The 11,541-nt window shown below is 41.6% G+C and overlaps 1 protein-coding gene across 1 annotated transcript; it reads right to left on the bottom strand.

The window, feature by feature from the left end:
• Positions 1-4,140: 4,140 nt before the first annotated feature.
• On the bottom strand, positions 4,141-7,601 carry GNRH1 (gonadotropin releasing hormone 1; the record flags this gene model as incomplete). Its single annotated transcript, XM_082656933.1, has 3 exons — positions 4,141-4,179; positions 5,696-5,791; positions 7,449-7,601. 3 exons carry the CDS (start codon positions 7,599-7,601, stop codon positions 4,141-4,143), a joined length of 288 nt encoding a protein of 95 aa, XP_082513059.1.
• Positions 7,602-11,541: the final 3,940 nt, after the last annotated feature.

Raw genomic sequence — 11,541 nt, forward strand, 5'->3', positions numbered from 1 at the left:
AGGCTCCGGACGCGCAGGCTTAGCAGCCATGGCTCACGGGCCCAGCTGCTCTGCGGCATGTGGGATCTTCCCGGACCGGGGCACGAACCCGTGTCCCCTGCATCAGCAGGTGAACTCTCAACCACTGCGCCACCAGGGAAGCCCGATTTCTTGTTTTAAAATTAAGACATAACTGGGACTTCCCTGGTGGACCAGTGGTTAAGACTCCGCACTTCCACTGCAGGGGGCACAGGTTCGATCCCTGATCAGGGAACTAAGATCCCGCAAGCCACGTGGCACGGCCAAAAAAATTAAGACATAACTTACATACAGTTATGGGCACAAATCTTAGTGTATAGGTGGATGCACTTTTACAGTAGTGTCTACCCATGTCACCGCCTCTCAGATCCACAGGCTACTCCCAGCCCCACAGAAGTTTCCTCGTGTCATGCTGTCATTTTATAAAAGGTATTTAGAAGGCCCTTCAATATGTACTTCCCTTCCTCTCACTTCTCAGCTATAATGAAAAGGGGAGGAAAACCCCACCATCAACACAAAACAAGACCGTGAAGGGTGTACCTTTCGGCAGGTCAATTTGTAGTCAGTCCCTGGACCTCAGTTTCCTCATGAAATCATATATATCTAAGGTTACATGATTTTTAGAGTCCTTTTAGCCCTAGCTTTTATTCCAAGTGAATGAAAAAGAGAATCAGAAGAAACCTAAGTTTCTCTTCAAAGGCTTTTAGGTCCATACTCCATGACTAAGTGGGATTGTGAAATGAAATTGGAAAAGGTAAGTTGCTCTTTGGGTGGGTTGAGAATGGAACCATCAGTTCTAATCTACAAAAGGAAAAGGTTTTCCTTTCAAGTTGATGACTTCAGGCTGACTCCTGCAGTCTGGCCAAGGCTCGTCTCCTTTATGTGCTGCCCAGATTCATCCAGTAGTGAAATTGTGTGAGTTGTTCACCCAAACTTTGTCAAAAGCTCAGTTGCCTTGATGTTGTAAACTAGTCGGATTTCAAACATGAACGGTTAAGAAGACGTGCGTTGAAGTAGAAGAATTTTGTTCCCATTTGCTGTTATTTATTTTTTAAATTAAAAATGAAACTATTTTAAAGTTTATTGTGTATTTAGTTGATTATTACCCTTATATTAATTGAACTCATTCCTGGACTTTTCCTCATTGACACATCACACCCACCATCTCTTCTGGTCTCATTTCACTACTGGTCCTATTTGTTTAAACTTGTTCTGTGGGATCATAGAGTCATCTTTGCCTGGAAGCAATAAAAACCGCAAACGATTTGGTTTTTACTTTACCTCCACCCACACCCCGTTCATCCCTTGGCATCTGAGCTGACAGTTTACAACAATTTATTTAACACGATTAGTATTAAATAAGTATAAAATAAGTCCTATTTCTTCACTCATTCACCACGGATAATTAGGCAGAGTTAAAGGGAAATAAAGAGGTTAAAAGGTATATCAAATAACTTACATTGAAAGGATGGGAGCGGATTCTCAAACCAAGTTCAACAAAGTAGGTTGAACCCGGGAAGAGGCCACATCCCAGACCAATTAGATCAGAATTTCCGAGGGAAGGGAGTGGGACCCAGGCATTAGTATTTCTTTTCAATCTCTCCATGTTATCCCAATGTCAGGCCAAGGTTGAGAACCATTGCCTTAGAGGAAATAACAGCTTTAGCAAATCAGTGTTCAAGGTGCTTTTCTTAAACTCCCTGCTGGTGGTGAGTCAGATTGGAAAGAGGGAGCAGCCTCACTCCGGTTAGAATAACACCACTGTCTTAAGTCCTGGGTTGATGCATAGATTTTTTTTTTTATTTTAAAGAACGTGTCCTAGTACTTTAAAACATGTGCAATTTATTGCCTTTCAGAGCAATGATGCTGCACTGCCTGTGTACATAAGAATCACCAGAATGCTTATTAAAAATGCAAATGGCTTGGACCCCAGAGAGAGACTCTGAGTCAATAAACCTGGGGAATCTTTTTGAATCTTGTGTCCCTATTGAGAAATACTACCTTAGAGCATCTTCCGCTGTCAAGATGTGTACGTGCTGTTATCTTGTGCAGTGATTCTTAGCTTTTTTTCCAGTCACCTTGAGGATACTACAACTTCTAAAACTTTTGCTAAAAATGGTCTATCTTCAAGCCGTTCTTTCTGTTACTTGATCATTTAAAGCCATCTACATTTGAGAACTCGTCTCATTAAAATGTATCATTTGGTATGTTTCCCCATCCTTTATTTTGAAAGGCTGCCAGACTTTTTTTGAAGCTATGTTTCCCCTTTTTTTATTTGGAAATGTTTCGGACTACTTAGAAGTTATTCAGATTCAGGAAAGTGTTTATAATTTTAATAAAGTGGTCATTTTCTTTCCTTCCCCTTAGTCACTTGAGCCATTTGAGAATCAAATACTCAACATGTTCATCCCAAGCCTCTAACCTCAGCATCGGGGAGCTGAATGAGTATCATCTTTACATCCCAGTCAGAGAGGCCCACAGCTACCTCCGAAGAAATTGTCCCAAAGACACGCTCTGGTGAAGGAAAGCTGATGTTCCCAACAGGATGTATTAGATAAATGGGTGTGTGGCCTTCCTCTTGTAATGTGTTAACTAACGCAAAGATTGTTTTTATAAAAACAGAAATAGTTCCTGAGTGGCGACTTTAAGCCCCTTATTCTGCCTTGTAAGTATTGATTAATGAAATAATGCAGGTTTGCCTTTTGTTCCATAAAGAAACATAAGGTAGATTGTAAACCACATCACTGCTTAATTTTATTAAAATGAAATTGAGGTAGTTCTTTGATTCAGTTTTAGAGATTCCTCAGTAGGAGATACTTGGGAAATCTGTTGTATGGTAGTAAGTATATGCTTTAAAAAGTAAGGGTTTTCTCTCCTGTGGAATGTTTCTGACCTCTGTTCCAATTCCTTAGCACAAGTCCTGCCCTTTTTTGAAGAGGTGGAAGGAGGCTCCATCTTTCTGATTAAAAGAGGAAAAAAGGCTTAGACCTTTGCCGTGCAAATAGAGGCACAATTTGTTGCTGTGACATCAGGCAAGTTATCTGAGATTTGCGTTTTTCCAATGGCCTCATAGCCACTGGGGAATTATGAGAATAAATGAGAAAGCTAGTGTCATAGTGTCTGGGACCTCATGGAGAAATGGTCACTGGGAAAACTAAGTTGACACATGAGCCCCAGTAACCAAATAACTGGGCTTCCAAGTCCAAGCTCATTGGCTGTCATCATAGTGCAATACAGGAGCACTTGACCTTGGAACCCAGCAGAACCAGGTGGGTCTCGTAAACTCTCGGAGCTCTGGTTTCCTCATTTTAAAGGGAAGACAATATCTACTTTCCAAGGCCGATACAAGCGTTAATGAAAATATTTATGCATCTATCTAGCCCATGCTGGAGAATGAGTGGTGGCCATGCTGTTCGACCAGAGGAAACAGGAACGCCTGAATCCTGTCTTCAGCTGACTACAATCCATGTGTTTCTTAAGAGAAATACCAAAAAGCTCAGACAGGTGAATGCTATTATTTTTAGGCCTTGGTCCAAACCTCAGTGTGCACCGCTCGCTCTGATGACCTTGGAGGAACCACGTGGAGCCGGAAGGAGCATTGGATGAGGCCTCCTTTCCCCAAGGCCTGTCTCAGGTTCCGGTTGACTTTCAAAGAGATTAGAGACAATCTGGGGGGGAAGCTTTGGCCATGGCCCTATCTTGCTTCTGTAGGGTATGGTCAAAGAGAAAGCTACCACCCCATAGAAAACCGGATTGACTCAGTATTGGCCAGGGACCAGTTGTCCTGTGGGTTCAGGGTGCAGGTTGGTGGTGGTGGAAGTGAGCCATGAGATTCCTTTAGTCAACAAGAACGGCCCCTTTGTGTTATCTCTCCTGTCCTCTGCCCCCTGTCGACACACTTGGGGGACCCCCTTTGGGGGCTTACATTGTCCCACCCCGACCAGAGTTCTGAGTTAGAGAAAGACTTCATATTTATGCCACTTTATTCCCAACACAGTACTTCGTCATGTGCAACCTGGCATAAGAATTTCTGAAATTCACACAATTTACAGATATTGAATGGGTCACAGATTTCAAAGTCAGAATTACACTTGTGTTGTCAATTTTTCTGCTCCAGTGGATTTACATCTTCTGCCCAGTTTCCTCTTCGATCAGACTTTCCTGAAAAATATGTGAGTAGCAAATATATCAATGTTGCTTTTCTGAGCTGAGTTTCATTATGTTTGAACATTTTAATTTCTGAAATATCGATATAGAAAGAATAGATCCATTTGTTTTTGCACACTAGAAAATGCTAGAGAGCTAGATCATGTCTTTATAAGTCGTTTAATAAGCATAATATCTACATTAATAGTTTAAAGGTAGGATGTGAGGACAGAGGTGAAAAAAGGTCTGATCCTTTTGTCTGTGTGTTTTTTTTTTAATGGCTGAGTCGGGTCTTAGTTGCGGCATATGGGATCTCTGTTGCAGCGCGTGGGCTTCTAGTTGTGGTGTGCGGGTTTTCTCTCTCTAGTTGTGACGCGCAGGCTCCAGAGCACGTGGGCTCTGTAGTTTGCAGCACACGGGCTCTAGTTGAGGCTAGCGAGCTCAATAGTTGTGACACGCGGGCTTAGTTGCCCTGAGGCATGTGGGATCTTAGTTCCCCAACCAGGGATTGAACCCACGTCCCCTGCATTGGAAGTCAGATTCTTTACCACTGGACCACCAGGGAAGTCCCCATCTATCTGTTATGAATCCAGTCTTTGCCTCAATTCTGTCTTTCTAATGTCATGTTTGGATAATTTCATTGCTTGCTATTAGTTTTATCGTGAGGTAAACAGGATTAGAAAAAGAAAGGAAATAAATATGTCTGTCCACTTTTTCTCTGTCCTATGGGTGTAGAAATTGAAGTCAATGGAGAAAATAAAAACTGTTGTTCATCTTCGTATATGACGTATTCAGGCTTTTTCTGCTCCTGGGCATAGCTGAAAATTAACTGTAATGCCTTCTAACTGCTGTAAATAAGTGGACCATGGAGCTCAGAGAACATCAGAATTGAATTCAGGTTTCAATTTCTATATTCAGTTCTCTTTATACATTTTTTTAAATCAAAAACCTACATTGGGTTAGTAGAGTTCCATCTTGGGTGGGAATTTGGAAAATTAGTATTGTCCAGTCAGAAAACTGGAAGTCAAATCTGTGGCTCTGAATTATAAATTTACTAGTTGGGGAGTTTTTATTCCAAAGAGAAAGAAAATTAATTAGAGCACCGTTTTTGATTTCTACATTTCCCAGGGAGAACCGTGTTATACCAAGAACTGCTGAAGAATCCAGTGGAGAGGTGTGGATTAGTCTAGAGAAGAATGGTCTAGAGAGTTTGATGAACATACTTGAAGAACTGACATGTAGCAGTGGGAAGAAACTTGTTTTGTCAGTCATCCCGTAGGCTAGAGCTGAGATTAATAGATAAAGGTCCCAAAGAGATTTCAATTTAAGAAAAAAAGAGAAAGTGTTCCAATCATTATTACTGTCTAACCACTGAAAAGGGGTGTTATGGAATGGCAAGGGCCCAATACAGGAGGAATTCAGGCGGTCAGGAAGGTAAGCCCTGCAGTAGCTAGAGATGGTTGTCCTAAGTGGATGACCAAAGTGGTGGTGCCCAGGGCCCATCCATCTCGTTATTAACCCTGTAACTCACCAGAGCTCCTTTCAGGTCCCTGAGTGGAGAACGGCGCTGGTGTACGGTGCACTCAAAGCGCTGAGGTCCTGCTGGTTGATCAACCTCTTTGGCTATCTGCAAAAACAAGAATGTGATGCTTGGAGATGGAGATACAGACGTGAAATGGTATTTTCCATTTCCACCAAAAGCTGTATGTGGGAAGTGAAGTCAAGGGGGTTGTGGGACTGAGAACGCTGAGACTTGGGATGGTGTCTTTAAACGATCATAGAAATGCTGTCAGACACTTCTACAGATCGGTGTGCAGTTCTGGAGGACATGGGCCATAATAAGGAGAGAGGCTATTTGTCTCCCTACAGTTGATGAGAATGAAGCCCTTCAAGCCTCGTGACAGGATGGTATACAAAAAAATGCAAGAGCTTATAGTTATGACGAAGGTTGGTCTTATTTTCAAGTTTTTACTAAATGTGTCCTAGTTAGAAGAGAGTTGCTTCACATATAGTCTGTGGAGAGGGAATGTCAGATTCTGGGCTTCTTTGTTTCGTACTAAATTATCTTTATTATTTCTCCAAAATGAGATATTTCTTTTCAGTGAAAACTAAATGGTTTTAAGTTTCTCTAGCTATGTTTCCCATTCTCAGCTCTATATTGAGTGTCCAGCCCTGAATCATTCATCCTTTAGGGCCTGGTTCGTTTCCCATTAACTTAAAAAACAATAACAACTGTCTTTCATTTATCCACTAACATCTTTTTGGATTAAGCAGCCAAGATATATGGCTTCGCTCATGTGATCCTCGCATGGCCCCAAGAAGTCACATTTTATAGATTAAAAATCCCAAGTACCTGTGTCAGTTCTGGTACTAGAACTGAAAACTAATTTCTGTGGAATCAAATCCAGCATATTTTCCAGAATGTATTTTGTCTTCTTGAGCTTGCTAACTCCTCTCCTCTAGGGACCTCCAGCTTCTTTGCTTGAGTGCCCATATCATTAAAAAGAAATTGGAGGGACTTCCCTGGTGGTGCAGTGGTTGAGAATCCACCTGCCAATGCAGGGGACACGGGTTCGAGCCCTGGTCCGGGAAGATTCCACATGTCATGGAGCAACTAAGCCCGTGCGCCACAACTACTGAGCCCATGCGCCACAACTACTGAAGCCCACGCACCTAGAGCAAGTGCTCCTCAACAAGAAAAGCCACCACAACGGGAAGCCCACGCACCGCAACGACCACTCGCTGCCACTAGAGGAAGCCCGCACGCAGCAACGAAGACCCAATGCAGCCAAAAATAAATAAAATTAAATCTTAAAAAATAAAAAAAATTGTAGAGCATGCACCCTTGATAAGGATACTTATTTATGTTATAGAAATGTACTGCTGACCTAATATCACAGATATTTTTAAAACATGAAATTACAAAAAAAAAAATAGGCAGAATTCTAAGATTTTCTTTCCAAATCCCAAAGAATCATCTTGTACTAGAGACCTTGGCTCTGTCCACTTGTTTCTAATTCCTTTGGCAAATCTATATCCTCAGAGTACGACACACCCCTTTGCGCTTGCTTATTGGTCTGAGGATTATTCCTGCTCTTTGTCCCATTAGTCCCTGTCTGAATTGAAAGCAGGAATGGGACTTGACTTTGGAAGTGCCTTATCACCCCCGGAATACCTAGGTTGGAGCCAAGAACCGGTAGCACTGTTGGACGCATGCAGGACGTTGGCATCGTTCAGTTGCATCACGTAAGCCATGTCTCATTTTGAAGCTGAGAGAAACTTACCTCTTGCAAAGAATCAAGCACGTTTTCAGCATTTCTCTTTCCTCCGGGGCGCAACCCATAGGACCAGTGCTGGCTGGAGCAGCCCACCACACAGAGAGTCAGCAGAATAAGTCCAGCTAGAAGTTTTGGACTCGGCTCCATTCTAAGGAACATCAATGCGACCATAAAAATAGACCCAGACTGGGTTGAGCCAAGACTCCTTTGGTGAAAAGCCTAACACTGGTGTCACTAACCCGGCAGAAGACGGAAGTGGGAGTCATCTGTGGTTTTCACATGCAGGTACTTGCTTGCCTTGAGTTTCCTAGCCACTGGGGACAAAATCACTCCTTTAAACTCACATGTTGAGTGCTTTTTAGAACTAAACCTTTTTTTTTTAGAACTAAACTATTTTAATGTGTATTATTTATTTGGTTATCCAAACCTCAGGATTCCTCCTTTATCAAATTCACTTTTTGTCTTCATATTCCCCAGTCCCGCCCCGTGGTTGGTTTTCAGTCCTGAGATAAAGAGAATCGGGCCATCTGCTCTGAAAAGGGGCTCCTACTAGGAGTCTCTGGCTAATATAAGTTGCTTGACATTAAATGGCTACCCTATGGTGCTAATTACATTTTGCCGAGCATCTGTCCTCTAGTCTTCCACACATTGCCGCTGGCTGGACCATCTGTGAGTGTGAGAGAGGAGTCCACGCTTTTCAAAGCACGGGGTTCCACACCAGCTGCCTCCGTGGCCAAGGCAGCCTTGAATTATTGAATTACATGTGGAATTCTCACAAAGGAATTTTCACTGGTGGGGAAGGGGCCAAAGACAAAATCAAATATTGGTTGATAAGCTGCTTCGAGTCCCCAAAGTCTGGATCTCTGTGGCTGGAGGTGACAAGGATCAGGAAGGCCAAGGTTTCTTTAGACACCAGGTGGCCTTAGCTCTTTTTTTTTTTTTTTTTTTCGGTACACGGGCCTCTCACTGCCGTGGCCTCTCCCGTTGCGGAGCACAGGCTCCGGACGCGCAGGCTCAGCTGCCATGGCTCACGGGCCCAGCTGCTCCGCGGCATGTGGGATCCTCCCGGACTGGGGCACGAACCCGTGTCCCCTGCATGGGCAGGCGGACTCTCAACCACTGCGCCACCAGGGAAACCCCAACCCTAGCTCTTATAAAGTGCCCTATAAGCAGACAATAGCATGCAGTCTACAAACAGTGCTAGAAATACAAAGCATTTTACCTGTCTCAGAGCAGAGTCCCCCCAAATCCCAAGCTTCCTTTGGAGTGTGTTGAATCTGACTTTTCATTTTTCTAGCTTCCTTTTTATATGAAACTTTTCCAGGACGCTGAAATCTTCCCTGCTGGTTAATTGCACAGCACGTGGACTTTTATTTTATTTTTAATAGTAAATATTTTTTAAGCCTCACATAAAGCCCTTAATGCTGTATGTAATTGGAACACCCACTGGTGTATCTGTTAAATTTACTTAAATCTTGGCCATTAAAACCTCAGCTAAGACTACTATAGCTGAGGCCACAATTCAAAGCAATTAAAATCTAGCTAGGTAGGATCCCCTTGAGGAAACTGACAGACATATCAAGACTTCAAGGAAAATAGCTGTCTTAGAATGTCATGTTAAATGCACACATAAAAACTTTCACGGAGGAGGCCATGCAATAATTGTAGAGGTTGAGTCAGGATGCCTGGAATCTGGTCTCAGCTCTTAGATTCCTCGTGTGTTAAAAGGAGCTGATTTATAGGCAATAAGTGATTATTGGTACTATTCCAAGCCCATATAGGATCTCTAAAGTAGATGGCGTGAGTTTGAAAATTCCCCAGTCTGCTACCCTCCAGGTTTCCTCCTTGACTTATTTTTTATTTATTTAATTTATTTAGTTTTTAAAATTGAAGTACAGTTGAGTTACAATGTTCTGTTAGTTTCAGGTGTACAGCAAAGTGATTCTCTCTCTCTCTCTCTCTCTCACACACACACACACACACACACACACACACACACACACATATGTGTAACTTATTTTTCAGGTCTTTTCCCTTATAGGCTATTACAAGATATTGAGTATAGTTCCCTGTGCTATACAGTAGGACCTTGTTTATCTATTTTATATATAGTAGTGTGTATCTGCTAATCTCAGACTCCTAATTTATCCCTCCCCTCCCTTTTCCCTTTTGTAACTGTAAATTTGTTTTCCATGTCTGTGATTCTATTTCTGTTTTGTAAATAAGCTCATTTGTATCTTTTTTTTTTTTTTTTTTAGATTCCACATATAAGCAGTATCATATGATGTTTGTCTTTCCCTGTCTGGCTTACTTCACTTAGTATGATCATCTCTAGGTCCATCCATGTTGCTGCAAATGGCATTATTTCATTCTTTTTTACGGCCGAGTAATACTCCATCGTGTATATATACCACATCTTCTTTCTTGAAAGCCTTATACAGCATCAGAAAGGTAAGGAGAAACATTGTAGTTAGAATCCGCTAAATGCAAAACCATCTAGAGTAGATTTAGGCCCATGTCAACTCATTTCAGTAGATACTTATTGAGTTAAAAGATGCAAATCCCTGTGCTAAAGGTCATGGGAGTACAAAGATGAGGAATAATCTGGCATGTGAATGAGACTAACCTGCTTCATTATTACAGTCCTGCAAAGTGGACATCATGATCCAAATTTTACAGAGATATGTTTCACCCCAGTAGTGAGCCCTCGGACGTTTTATTTACACAGTACAAGCATTTAAAAAAGAGAGAGATCCACTACTCTTTATTACATTTATTTGAATCCATGATTGTCTTTCCTAATTTACCCCTGGGCTGTAACTCATGATGGTCAAGGATCCCATCTTATTTAAACATCTGTTAATAAATCCCAGCATTTAGGGACTTCCCTTGTGGTCCAGTGGTTAAGACTCCATGCTGGGTTCGATCCCTGGTGAGGGAACTAGATCCCGCATGTGGCAAGGAAGATCCCGTGGGCCGCAGCTAAGACCCGGCGCAGCCAAATAAATAAATAAATAATTTAAAAATCCCCAGCATTTAATCAGCATTCAATAAGTATAGATTGGAATGAATGTGTGAATGAATGAATAAAAGGTAAGGACCTTTTAGCCAGATTAGACCTAATGTTTCCTCTACTTCTGCATCAAAGATATGTGTTGGTTTTTTTTTTCCAAAGGAAGTGGACTTTTAATTTTTAATACTTGTTTCTTAAATTACAGAAAATTTAAGTCTTTGCCGTCAGATCCCACTCCATAGAAAGTCTAGGGTGGCTTTAAACCAGTTTGATTTAAACCATTAAATTCTCTTCCCCTACTATTTTCAAGGTCTTAGTAAACATCTCCCAGCACAACTGCACAGACGCTGTCCAAAGATATGTTTTATCCGACACAGAATTAAACCTTCATGTACAGTTGGATGGAAGGCCTGTTACATTTGCTGAGCGGAAAAATGTTTAAAAGTAACTGAATATGTGTTCATTTTAGAGCCGGGATTGGCATTTCTCCTCGAGTAGGATGCTAAACCAGTCAGTTGTTGCCCAGTGTCCTGTGAAATAATTACATCTGCAAGGATCTTGGCATAAAGAGCAATATCGTTCCACCCAAATACACTCCTGCTTTGCCCAGCCACCTCTGTGGAGGTTGTCAGATCCTCTGAAGAGGATAAACTTTAAAGTATAATTGCCAATAGAGGGGGCATTAAAAAGTAGAACGTAAGTGATTGACTTTATCTCATTTAAATTATTTTATCTCATTTAGACACTGAATAATATAAGCGCCATTCTGACACGGAGGAGTGCAATCTTATCTCACTGTAAAGGTAATGAGAGGCTAGTTTTCAACAAGAGTCCATTATGTTTGAACGATATTTGTTTAAATTGTCCAATTGATTTCATGTTTGCTGAAAGAGATATGCTTCTAACAGTGTTGCTTAAGCAGATGTGGTCTTTGGTTAGGAGTAATGAGAGCGGAGTTGAGACGTCTGACCCTTATTGTCATGTTAATCACTTATCTCTGGTTAAGCATCCCTGCATTTCTGGTGGCTTATTTCTATTAGTTGGTATTAAATCTTTGAAGAATGCTTTGAAATTTTTACATGAACA

Source organism: Grampus griseus (genome assembly GCF_964374135.1).
Source record: "Grampus griseus genome assembly, chromosome: 6".
In the NCBI taxonomy this organism is placed as follows: domain Eukaryota; kingdom Metazoa; phylum Chordata; class Mammalia; order Artiodactyla; family Delphinidae; genus Grampus; species Grampus griseus.